This window comes from Dermacentor albipictus, chromosome 1, assembly GCF_038994185.2.
Source record: "Dermacentor albipictus isolate Rhodes 1998 colony chromosome 1, USDA_Dalb.pri_finalv2, whole genome shotgun sequence".
NCBI lineage: Eukaryota > Metazoa > Arthropoda > Arachnida > Ixodida > Ixodidae > Dermacentor > Dermacentor albipictus.
The window spans coordinates 227,577,127-227,590,557 of record NC_091821.1 but is presented as its reverse complement, the minus strand read 5'-3'; the positions used below and the strand labels follow the sequence as shown (position 1 = coordinate 227,590,557).

Sequence of the window (13,431 nt, the reverse complement as noted above, 5' to 3'; positions counted from 1 at the left end):
TCTGCGCTCTCGCTAGAGCACCTTGGTCTAAAGTGTAATAAAATATATTGTAGTACACTCCAGTTGGGCGCCAACCTGCTCCACAGTCCCCACTACTGTGTCCTCGTGACCCTTTTTAATAAAAAACTGTTTCTAACGTAATCGTAGCAATTCCTATAGCAAAGGAAACGGGTTCCTCGAAACTTTACATAGTTGAAGAGAAATTCGTCGTGGTCCGGGACTCGAACCCGGGACCACCACTTTTCTGGGACAGCCGCTCTACCATCTGAGCTAACCAGGCGGCTAGCAGACGGCAGGGCGAAGCCGAATTTATCGACAACTCGAGGCAAAGGCAAGAGTTTGACGTAATAGTTCTGCGGAAACCCGCAAGGTGGAGGGAAGTAATTAATAAACGAAAAATGAGACATCCACACAATCATAGCAATTGCTACAAAGGAAGCCCATGCGGGTTCCTCGAAAGAAAAGCCTCGTAGTTGAAAAATTCGTCCTGGTCCTGCACTCGAACCCGGCACCACCGCCTTTCCGGGGCAGCCGCTCTACCATCTGAGCTTCCTTTGTAGCAGTTGTGGATGTCTAATTTACCGTTTATTAGAAACTGTTTCTGCCACTACTATCATGTCACTGTAGTGAGCGGCCATATTGCTATACGTAGATGCACCAATCAACCAGCGGAATCCACAAAGACTAAGAAAAAGCGCTCTTCCTTCTTCGCTGTTTTCCGTTGATTCTATTTTTCGAGAGGGAAATACTGTGGGATTAAAGGAAACAGATGAGTAGCGCACGTGCAAATTTTCCCCTCTGGGAAGTACATAATCGGCGCCCTTTGCAGCAGATTTGAAGTTTCGCGGTGGCACCTCTGCACACATGTACGTACAGTGTATTGGCGTAGCTTCAGCCGGCAATTACAGATATAGTGAACCAGCAAATTGAGAGGCGCACGTTGTTGTGTTTCCTGAACAATCGACAGCAGTAAATGGGGTGTCCCAGCTAACGCTATCTAAGCTGTTAACAGAAAAAGATAAGGAAAAAAAAACATTTAAGATACATGGTGCAAGATACAATTGCAAGACCTAGGGTAGTTGGTCGTCAGACCTTTGACGGTGGAGCACCGTAGGTCATAGCCGTATCTGGCACCGTGTTTCTTTTTTTTTCTTTGAATTGCTTGGCTAACGTTAGCTGGCACACACGCGGTACATCCGCAACTATGCAAATGAAACTTTTCTACATTTAGTTTTTCACCCTTCCGCTCATGTTAGTACGACAAAAGACGGATCAACCAATCAATCAATCAATCGAGGGTACACTCTGCTAATTATGCCTCCTTTTCCAAGCGCCGTCACTATTGGATAAATGTATTCTCTTTCTTTCTAACTGATTTTGCTTTCCTGTAGTCTTACATGCTCTAGAAAAGAAAAATCCCGGTGTTCATATGCGGCCTTGAAGAATCGCAACCCTATTTCCAGCGAAGCTCTTCCAAACGTTTCACTTCCGACGTTTACATTTTCGAGCATTTCTAGTTGCAACAATAGCTTCACTCTAGTATTTCAAGTAATGGCAGAAAGGCGGCCATGTAGCGTCGCGACACATGTGCTGGCACTAGCGGGTGGACTGACACCCACGACATGCTCCAAATGGAGTGCCCCATGTACCACAAATGTTGTCACGTTTGCCGAACAGGAAGATTTATGCACCTTCTTAGGTGTTTGCTGCGAGCCCTGTATAGTGGAGTCATTGGTGAATCATGCGTCTTGGTTATCGAAAAAGCGCACCACGAGATTCTCGTGCTTCAACTGGGTGCGCGTGGCTAATTGTATGTCAGTCAGCCCCATATGCCCTTTCCTCGCTAGTTTCGCATTTGGCTATGGTGTGCGCTGTATACTTAACTGCAGACAAAATCTAAGGCCAGACGCTTTTGGCAAACCTTAAGCGCCGGTTTTAATTGGACCGTTGCTGACTTCTGCACAGTAATAAGCCAAGACGCGGCAGCTGCTTCGAATAGAACCGTCCTGTTAGGTTTTTAAAGGGCAACCACCGCAACCTCTCGCGGACATTTGCACCGGTATTGAGACAATGCCGTGAGCCCACAAATTGCACTGGAAGGCAACGCGAAAACTTCACGCGGTTATTTGACTTTGTGCGTGTATTCATGCTTATAACGCCGTATCTGTGTGGTGCCTGAGCTAACTTTAGCCAAAGTTTAAAAATATCCCGGTGCACTGGGGTGACGTACACGAAGAATCTTGTCACCCTCTCTGGAGCAAGTTAAAAGTGTGTGTGTGTGTGTGTGTGTGTGTGTGTGTGTGTGTGTGCGTGTGTGTGTGTGTGTGTGTGTGTGTGTGTGCGTGTGTGTGTGTGTGTGTGTGTGTGTGTGTGTGTGTGTGTGTGTGTGTGTGTGTGTGTGTGTGTGTGTGTGTGTGTGTGTGTGTGTGTGTGTGTGTGTGTGTGTGTGTGTGTGTGTGTGTGTGTGTGTGTGTGTGTGTGTGTGTGTGTGTGTGTGTGTGTGTGTGTGTGTGTGTGTGTGTGTGTGTGTGTGTGTGTGTGTGTGTGTGTGTGTGTGTGTGTGTGTGTGTGTGTGTGTGTGTGTGCGTGCGTGCGTGCGTGCGTGTGTGTGTGTGTGTGTGTGTGTGTGTGTGTGCGTGCGTGCGTGCGTGCGTGCGTTTTTCGTTTTTGCATAAAGTATCTAATAATTTCAATCACATTATTGGCTCATTCATGTGCTCAGAATAATGCACTTTCGTATATTCAAGTTTCGCCTTTACCTTAATCATATGGGTCAGTATTAATCCATAGATTTACGAATTACTGCTCCCATCGTTCACATAGGCAATTGATGGGGCTTTACGTCCCAATTTTGCACCTATATAAGCTACGTCAGATAGCAATTCAGACTGACTTTTACCGCTTGGGGTACTTTAACGAGCATCGAAATCACAGCACACATGTGTTTCGGCATTACACTCCTGTCGGGGGGTGTTCGCCGAGGCCGGAAATCGAACCCCTGGACTCGTGTTCAGCATGAAACGCCACAGCGTTTGAGTTGAGTTAAGGACGGATGGTTGATGTGATGTTTCAATATGTCTGAGTTCTATAGTGATCTATCTACGTTCTAATAAAGTAAATAACTTCTGGGCCTCGATCGCCCTCGTATACGTCATTTCTGTTGTTCATTCGCGCTTGCCCGAACGTTTGTACCTGAATAGCCTCATGGGTGTGTTCATGCGGTTGTGGCTTCTCCTCCTTGCAGGAACTGGCCACCGGCACAGTGAGCCCGCGGCACTGCGTGCGCAACAGCCCGACGGGTTCCGGTGGCGGGCCGGGCCTGGTGGCACAGGCGCCGGCGCACGGCCCCGCCCACGGGCCAGGACACGGGCCTCCTGGGCCGGGAGGACCCGCACACGGACCCCCGCACGGGCCGGCGCACAGCCCCGCGCATGGGCCCCCTCCGCCGCCGCCCCACGGACCCCCTCCTCCTCCGCCGCACGGGCCCCCTCCGCCACACGGGGGGCCGGGCGGCATGGAGCCTGACGGCAGCTGGAAGGGGCCCGCGCCGCCGCCCCACCACCACCCGGCGCTCATGGGCCACGGGCCGGCGGCCATGCACCACGGGCCGCCCCCGCACCACGGTCCCCCTCCGCCCCACCCGGGAGGGCCCCCGCACCCCATGGCGGGGCCTCCGCCGCACACGATGCCCGACGGACGGCCCCTCGAACATGGGTGAGCATTTTGCAACATCGTACGCCTCGCTAGACTGCACAGCGGTTAGTTCGCGGAGCGCGAGGTCTAACCACTTGATCCGATGCCATTGCTTACCTCCTGGGTGCACTTGAATGTCTGTATCTGCGCTAGAAGCGACGAGCTTGTTTTGCCAAGAGGCGAACGTGGTGCACAAATATAGTCCAATATGTGACGTGACACACCGGAATTATAACGCTTTCTGACAAAATGAGGTCTCTGTAAACGGGACACCAACAAGCGAAACCCTATCACGTCTGCTGTGCGAGCCTTTTTTAGCTGGTTTATTGCGAACAGCTGCACATACTTGCGAAAATCACCCGCCGCGGCAGCTTGGCTATGGCGCAGCGCCGCTAAAGCGAGCCACAGGGCTGCGTCAAGCCTCAACCGTACGCGTTGGAACGCGTCTACGCGCGCCGAACCGCGTCTGGGCGAGTACAACGGTAGGCGCGGACTCCGTTTCGCGTGTTGACGCGCGGCGGTGTCGAGACATAGCACTGCTAGAATTTTAACCCCCGTGCCGGAAGCTTCTACGCGCGTCACCCGCGCGATTACCACGCGACTATGGCGGACCAACGTAACTTCCGGAACGACTCCTTGCGCGCCGTGCAAGCTGCGTGTGTTGTGACTAGAGTGTACTATTTGTGACTTCTGTGAATTGTGAAATTCGTGAATTCTGGCTGCACCGCTGCCGCCGACGGAAACTGATCGGCGCGTCGGCGAGATCTTGTCGGCGAGATCGGAAATAGAAATAAGGACTTCTTTTTTAACTCAGTCCAGCTTCATTTAACATTTTGTGTTGTCTTGTTAAATTATTTGCCTGTTTCAAACATAGAATAATGTCAAGCAGGGGAGCAGTGAACAACAGAATACAAGCAAAAGTAACCCTGCTCTCCACGCGTCTGCGCATGCGTGTCGTCACAAGTCAGCGCAACGCGGGATTCCGAAACTTCTTCAAAAGCACAATATAGCGCAACATGAAGAAACCGCGGCCCCGGAACGTCGGAATCACGGCTTGAGGGTCGTGGGCACTGTAGTTGCAGGTAGCATCGGCGATATGTCTGACAGCGGCATCAACGCGACAGATGCAACTTGTAGCAAGACAGAAATTTCTGGTCCCATGTGTTTAAGATGCCGATTGGAAGTTTTCGCATTGTTCCGGCCGTTGCATTCGAAGAGATGTTTCTACATTGCTACATGTGAAAAGATATTTTTACATGTCTACTGCATGGTGCTGTTTCTTTGTGCCATTCATATAAAAAATTGAATGCAACTGACACCGATAGCTGCACTGAACTATAAAACAGTTTCAACGTGCAGGTTAAAAAAGAACTTTTTTTTTAAATAATTGTGCATCCTATCAATGCCTGCATTTCTACTTATCCACACTTCGTTCATTCAACCTGGTGATGACGAGTTAACAAATTGAGGAAGTTTGTTTTCTATTGCATCATAACATATCTCAGCTGAAAAAAAGATGTTCACCTGGTGCAGAAAAAAAAAAGTATTTTTATTCTTTTTTTTTTCTTCAGGGAAAAAGGGCGTTATAAGAAAAATTACATAATATTTAGAAAAAGTGATTTCACTTAATGTCCAGTCGGCAATGTGCGTTATAACATCTGCTGATTGGTTGACAGTTTAAGGGCTGAACCCAGCAAAAGTTGGTCATAGAAGGGCTCTGTTCTCTCTTTTTTTTTTGTTCCCGTAAAGCATATTGTATGGACAGAATCTCATTCAGATCAAGTGGAAGCAAGGTTAACATATCTAGAGAGTGTCATGTGCGTCGGTACTGGCTTAGCTGTTCTAGAGGAATTCACTGTTTTTGCTCAACGTTAAAACACCTCTTAAACACCGAGGCATAGCAAAAAAGAAAACGATTGTGACTACGACGCAACAGCAGGGCTCTGCATATTCGTGGGGAAAGGAATATACAAACACACTCAACATAGACGCTTTAAGGTATGTGCCCAATTTCTTTTTTAAGTGTGTCGGCTGAAGAGCAAAATACTCGTATACTTACAAAACGTTTTGTATTTCTCTCACTTCCAGCGCCTCTGTATTCGGTCCTCTTAGCCCTTCGTATGAAAAGGCCAGAATTTCAACCAGTTTAGCAACGAATGATGTAGCCAAACGGCTTTTAAAATTTTTGATTTCGGTTTGCCCGCCGTTGCCGCCGCCACCCCAACGAAAGATGGCCGCGCTCCGGCGCCGACTAGAAACGACCACCACGCCGCCGCCGGTCGAAACCGACACGGCGCGCACGTCTATAGTTGTGACAGGCGTGCCACGCGTGTTTTGCGGTCGATCATGGCCGTCACCGAAGTCTTCGACCATATAGCGGCTGCATCACGGAGGAAAGAAACTAAGGAGAGGCCCTGACGTCACTCTTTGTGAAGCTAAAGTGAAGCCGGAAAATGGCGTTGCTCATGGCGTTGCTCCGCCTGTCGGGCCAGCTCTCCTCTCTTGTTTACATTTCTCGCGAAACCACGCCGCGCTGCGCGCAACCTTGCTGCTCGGAACCGCGCGCTCCGCAGCAATACTAAACAATCGTTGGCGCGTTAGCATGATTCCGCCAAAGAGGGCAAAATTTCCCGCGGATATTCCTTCGTCCGTTGCCATTGCCGTGGCGCGGTACATTGCGTACAGCGTTGCATGCGCGTTCATTTCACAAACTTTAGTTCCTCCTGTCCCACCTGGCCACAGCAACATCCGGGAGAGCACGGTCCAGATAACGCAGCGCATCAAAACACGGAGGACAACGCAAACCTGCCCGCACGGCGCCTTTGCCACGGTACTAAACCTACGGAGCAACACGTGTGAGCGCACAGAACCAAAACAGAGCCGCCATTGTGGCTCGAAAGGCGTGGCCCCTACGACAAAGAAATTACGTCACTTCCTCCACACTTTTCTCCTAGCGCGCGGAGGGGGTAGGGCCTCTCCTCAGTTTCCTTCCTCCGTGGGCTGCATTAAGCGTCGGTGCTGCTGCAGGTTTCACCCAGGTTCACAATATTCGTATGAAGTTGCAGTTGAGCTTATTGAACCACTAAAAGTCATGCAATCTCTTTGAAAAATAGAAAAGGGAATTTTAAGTTAGAACTTATTGCGCTCTGTTTACCATCTGTAACGCATTGGTTAACATGGCCGCTGAGTGAAGGCTAGGCTGTCTTGAACACGGCAACCTAGCAACACTGCGTCGCCGCGACGAAACGCGCGTAGACGCGCGGCGACACGGGCATTATTTGGATGCGTGCCCTCTTCCTCCGCCGTGCACGAAATGACGTCGAGCGAACGCGGCGCGTGCGGACGCGTTCCAACGCGTACGTCTGGTCGAGGCTTAAGCTCGAGGTCGTGGGTTCGATGCCGGCCGTGGCGGCACGTTTTCGAAGGGGGCGAAACGCAGAGATGGTAGTGACTTAGGTTTAGGTGCACTTAATAGAACCCGGCCAGGTGGTCCAAATTTCTGAAATCCACCACTACGGCATGCCTCATAATCAGATCGTGGTCTTGGCACGTAGATCGCCAGGATTGAACTATATTTACCTGTGAATAAAAAAAAAAGTTTTTCCATTGTATATATATAAGTGGTTCTACGAAATATCACTACTTAGCTTTAAAGGGTCACTAAAGGCAAATACTTAGTCCGCGTGGACTGTTAAAATACCGTTCCTGAAGCCTCGCAGCTCTTGTTTAGTACCAAGAAAAGACTTAGTTTTCGAGAAAATTGCATCTGAAGGGTCCGCTTACTTTTAGTGCAATTCTAATTGCCCGACCCCGAGCGGGGAGTGATCACGTTGAATACGCCATCACTGCCGTCGGTGAGTAAAACGGCGCCGGACAGACTGACTGCTCGTTCAAAATGCAAACATGCGGCTATGGAGAAACCGATCTGAGACAGAGCGTTTGATTCGCCGCTGCAGCTGCTCTTGGACAAGTGGCGTGGACTGTTCGGGAATCCCGCGTCATCGCGTGGACGTAGCATTCTCTGGTGCTCGCACTTTCTGTGAGTTTCACTAGCCAGCAGAACCAGCGCAGCACTACGCAATAACGAAACTACTAAAACGGGAAAGCAAGGGCGTCGCAGAGTGGAGAAAAAAAAGAGCTTTCAACCGTCCGCGTCGTTGTCAAGGCAATAAAAACTCGGCTTTACGCTGACGACAGCGTTCTCTACAATGTCATTTCTACACCTAACGGTCATAACACTCTGAATCAATCTTTTATAAGTTTTTGTGACTGGTGCGAAATTTGGGAAATGAACATTAACTTAAAAAAAAAACAGTCATCATGTCCTTCGTCGTGAGTGAGTGAGTGAGTGAGTGAGTGAGTGAGTGAGTGAGTGAGTGAGTGAGTGAGTGAGTGAGTGAGTGAGTGAGTGAGTGAGTGAGTGAGTGAGTGAGTGAGTGAGTGAGTGAGTGAGTGAGTGAGTGAGTGAGTGAGTGAGTGAGTGAGTGATAACAAAGAAGGTAGAGATGTTAACCAGTCAAGAGTCCGGTTGGCTACCCTACGCTGGAAGGAGGGAAAATGGGAACATAAAGACGAGAGTGAGAGAGATAGACAAAGGAATGCGATGATTGTGAGCACGCAGTAGCCGTAGTGGAACGCGCTGAACTGAAGACGTCCCTCTGGTTACATAAACATATACTCCCAGCTATGTTAAGGGAAGTGCACCGATAAGAAATGTTGATATTTCAGCACAAACAAATGTTCTCAGAACAAGTGACACATCACCAAAAATCTACGTATTGCTGTTTCATCGAAGCATGAAACAGATAGCGAATTTGAGGTACATGTCACACAGCACCCGAATCTTAGCCCGAATTGCTAATTCCACGACCGATATGCTAACATAATAGTAGCGTAACGCAGTGGACACGTCCCTATGCATGAGCGGCTTTTTTCTATTTGTGCTTGCTGTTCATGGGTATCCGGGGGTATCGGTCCCTTGCGTGTTTAGAACCGATTGGGGCAACTAGAGAAAAAGTGAAGACAAAACGAACAGACTTCGCGCACGTAAGCATTGTTACGACGAATTACGCACGATTGAAGTAACATAAAAACTATCAGCACTCTGTATGCGGAAAATCGTGTGTCAATTGCTTCGTCAGAAACGACACACTATCCCTATTGTACTCTATCTCGGCGTACACACCTAGATAGTGTACTATTAGTGCATCATCAGACCGAAATAAGACGCCGTGTGAATTATAAAGAGCCATTAACGTTTCGTTTGCGATTTCTATCGAAATCACTGTGTCACTGGAAAACAAATTATTCGCCCAACAGCAAAAACAGCGCCTTTCAGGATTAACTCAATGCCATGTATGCTGTCCAAAAGAGGCCCGAATGCAGATGATGGCGGCGCAGTCACGTGCTCGTTAATGGCAGCTCCCATGCGGCGGCGCTGTAAAGCGTCCATGTCTGTCAGTGGAAGTTATCGCGCGAGCATCGACCGATCAATTAATTTGGCGTGGCGATAAATTATTGAGGGGGAGTCCTCTTTACTCATACTTCGTTACTGCAAAATCCGTTACTCGCTGCGACTGCTAATGCAAATAGCTTTAGCCGCACTACCTCAGTTCAATTGTTTAGATGTTAATAAATATATTACCGCATTATCGTACTTTCATGATGTCCTTCAGTGTGGACGCGTTCGTGCATGGTTGAGACAGGGACCCCCGTAGTGCATCGAAAAAGAGGTTGTAAATGCAGATATGACAAAAAATAGCTATAATGTAACAATGATATCGAGAAGGAGTGTACGGTTCGCAGCAAAAGGGTTGGTTGCTGCAACAGAGTGCAAACAAATATATCTATGCTGTAGCACAAACTTCGCTAAGGAAAGAAAAGAGAGAGAGAAAAAAAGGCGGGGCATAACTCGGGTGCGATTGTTGGAAGAGCGGGGCGTGAAACTTATCATGAAGTAAAAATGTACCTAACAAGCGCCTAGCAGACGTTAGATTTATACTGAAGCGCATCTAAATGAACTTGCTATATCCTGAGACGCTCTGCCTGGATTTAGCGGCGTGCGTTCGCTGCAAATGCTTTGCAGACGACTATCGCCTCCAGGTAGTATTTTGTGAACAAACGATGTCGCCGCTAATCGTATTTGGTTCCGATCCTGACACGAACAGTCCCGGGAGCCGAGCGTCTTGTTGGCTGTTGCAATGAAACCGGTTAAATCGATTAAGAGAGATTGATAAACGATGGAAACGCAGGGAGATTAACGAGGAAAAGCCGGTATAGCTACACTGTAAACGGAAATAACTCTCAGGTGGGAGTATAGTGCTTGTCCTCTGTAGCGGCCTTCCGGTTGGGAGCTTATGCTACTCCGTATGATCGGAGTAGAATTTTACTCCTTGCGAGCGGAATTTTTGCGTCGAACCATGGGCTGTCTTCTTTTTTTTTTTTTGCCTCCCACTAGACGGAGTGTTTTCGATGTGCGACAGGAGTATAAAAGGAGCTATCGCGCCAGCTTGCGTGAAGATTTCTGTATGCAGGTGCTAGTGGTCAAATATTGAAATATGCACACAAGACCGCGTCAAATTCAACGAAACAAGTCAATGAAAGCACATCAACCGTGGCATACATAAACGTTTGTGAAACGCACAATGCAGAACTTTGAAAGACATCCAACGTGCTCGCGACATACAAGTAACGCTGCCAGTATATATATAACCACGATACTGTGTGCCTCGAAACCGCCTAGTGAGCAGCTGTGCTGTTTTCAGAATTACGACTCACATGCTCGCTCATACGAGAACTGCCTCTCTCAAATTAACAGAGTACATCAATCAACACAAAACTGTTCATTCAGAATAGTGGGAAAACAAAGTTAATGGCATAATTTTTCAAAATTAGCATGCCTTTCTGTGAGTGCTGAAGCGACTTGTGCTGAAGCGACACTGCCGACGTTCGCAGCCAAAAAGTAGTGCGTTAGTTACAGTATAAGTACATGTGCTTCATGGCAAAATTAACTTTATGCGAAATAGTGGTAGCGTAGCAAGAATTTATTACATGTGAACATGACCCGCAGCAGCCGACGTAACACCGAAAAGAGCGTAGTCATACATTTTTCTGATCGCATTACTTGCTCAGCGTCCAAGCAATGTCTCTCGGTTGTAAAAAGGAACTACATAGCTGTCGAACGAATCCTCGCATTCGGAGCCAGCAGGCATGCTTCCATATCAATGTTAATGCAATGTCGGAAGCAACAACGTGATCAAAACAGAACTGCGTGATAAGAATTTGATTCACATCGCTCAGTAAGAAGCTTTACTTACAGTACATATACTTATGTCGATCCTACTGTTTTTCTTGGGCGAGGATATCCGTACACAGACGCATAAATATTGCTTGCACTCCGTTCTTTCTTACTGGCAACACAGCACCGCAACGAACTTGGAACATGCCATTCATGTGTGACTAGCACGGACGTCGTCGCTCGAACAGTGGGTGCTGTTGCCACCGCTACGCGGTCCTTTCAAACATTACGCCGGACGTTGTCAGCATGTGCTTACAAGGACATAAAAGTCACGTACTGAAGACCGCAAGCCTAGGTAACGCAACGCGAAAGCACAGTCAGAAACGTGAGCAGACATCACGAGTCAGAGTTTTAGAATAGGGGACGCAAGCGGCTTGCGTGCACAAGAACTAGGGGCGATGGTACTGCGCATGCGCCGACACCTACGTTTGGGTCCGCGCATGCGCAGTACCATCGCCCCTAGTTCTTGCGTACGCAAGCTGCTTGCGTTCCCTAACCTAAAACTCACCAATGAGCAGCTTCGAGGTATACACCCAAACCTTTTTCCGCACTTGGAAACGTTGCTCTTGCATTCATCGTTTTCAGCAAAATGATAACAGCTAACGTACTTGAAGGTGAGATACAGTGAACTTAAGGTACGGCTATAACACTTTCTGGAAATAAATACGGGAAACAAATTAACGAAAATCTGTTTCGGAACGCCACTTCACAGATGTAAATAAACCGTCAGCCATGAGCACTGCCGACCCGCCGAACGCGGCCGGTCGCTGGCGCGGCGGGCGCACAGCCTCATGGGAAGTGCCACGCGACCAACTTTTTTCTTCGGGGGGAGTTTTTTTAAAACTCCCCGTGCGCTGTTTTCACAAGAGAACAATATTCTGAATCGGAGTAAAATCGCGTCATGTCGCCTTAATCCTCCCGCAGCTAGCCAACGGAGTGAAACGAGCGAATGCCACTGTATTTCTCCCTTAAATCGGAGTAAATATTAAAGGATGAAGAATTTTTAGGGCACATCCATAGTTTCTCACTGTATTATCTATAGGGAAATCTGGCGCTGCTGCGCTGGTATGCATGGGCATGCCGGTATACTGTGACTTCAGATTGGCATCGTTCCCGGAGAGCGGACACCTTGAAGACGCGCCTGCTGGCAAGCATTGTTCCGTCTGTCACAATGATTCATGTTCTTCTAAAACAGCACGTAAAAAGCTGTTTTAGCATTATTATTACACAAAAACATGTTTTGTTTTATTATGATAACTTGTTATTGCATGTACAGTTATATGAAACGTAAAAAGTATCAGCGGTCCGCTAAAGTTGGAGGACAGGTGACAACATTCTCGCTCGCTTTCGAATCGTTTTTTCTTGCTTTTCTTCGCTTGTTTATGTATTGTAGGTGAGTAAACGTCACTGGAAGATGTAATATGCGTGAATGAAAAAATTTACGAAGATTCTACTTTAAGGACGTGTTAATTGTGTAGCCATATCCACATTTTAGACGAAGCCTCTTAGAACACCAGCCAACACAAGCCTCGCAAACACGTATACCGTCATTCCTATGACAGCACAGCGCCCCTTATATAGGAAACTCCCATAGACGGTGGCGCCAGATTTCCGTCTAGGTATTATAGTGAGAAACTCTACGGGCACATCACCTGTTAAGAACTCCCAGGTGGGTTTATTTTCGTTTACAGTGTACCCTGCACGGGGGAAAAGGAGTGTAATGGGATAAAAACTAAGAAAGACGAGTATCGAGACGGGAGTCGGCGCACAAAATTGAAGCGGCACACGTCTTCGTCGCAGCCTATCTCTCAGGTCCGTAGACTGCATGACGCAAACTAGCGCTCTGGCTGCCTTTAGAGCACACGCCCGTTGGGACCACTGTCCAAGTACATTTTGCTCTGACAGTGGCCGGCTGTCAGTGTCTCTAACGCGGTACGCGCAGCACCTGCTTCTCCGTACTATAGCGTGGGCAGATGCACAGTGGCGTAGCAGCAGGGGGGGCCGGGGGGCCGTGGGCCCCCGGTGCAAGGGGCCAGAGAGGGGGGGGGGGGGGGTCATATAAGTCTGAAGACACCCCTCTTTCCGCCGGCTACACCCGGGGAGGGAGGTGACAGAAGACCTATGGGCCCTGGGTGCCAGACGACCTAGCTACGCCACTGCAGATGCACAGTGTTTATTCACAGCCGCAAGTGTCACAGGTATAGGGCTGTCGGCCCATCCAGTTATGAACGAGCGTGACTTGATGAACGCGACACGAAACCACAGGCGGTACAGCAAAATTTCTGGTAACCCAGGCGGTATAGGTAGATCTTCAAGTCAGAAGCCAGTGAATGTATAGGCGACTGTTCGCGAAACTCGTTGAGTTCGACGAGGCCAACTATACTATCGCGTGCCGCAGAGCAAAGTGTAGCTCCTGCATCTGATCTTCCGAGTGAAATTGA

General features: G+C 48.6%; 1 protein-coding gene across 3 annotated transcripts in view; it reads left to right on the top strand.

The window, feature by feature from the left end:
* LOC139054248 (LIM domain-binding protein 2-like) overlaps nucleotides 1-13,431 on the top strand; it is a 320,751-nt gene that overhangs the window by 205,577 nt on the left and 101,743 nt on the right. For all 3 annotated transcript variants that reach the window (XM_070530966.1, XM_070530964.1, XM_070530965.1), the window contains one exon: nucleotides 3,245-3,714. In XM_070530966.1, the coding sequence (XP_070387067.1) occupies nucleotides 3,245-3,714 (470 nt within the window). The remainder of the gene's footprint in view (nucleotides 1-3,244; nucleotides 3,715-13,431) is intronic.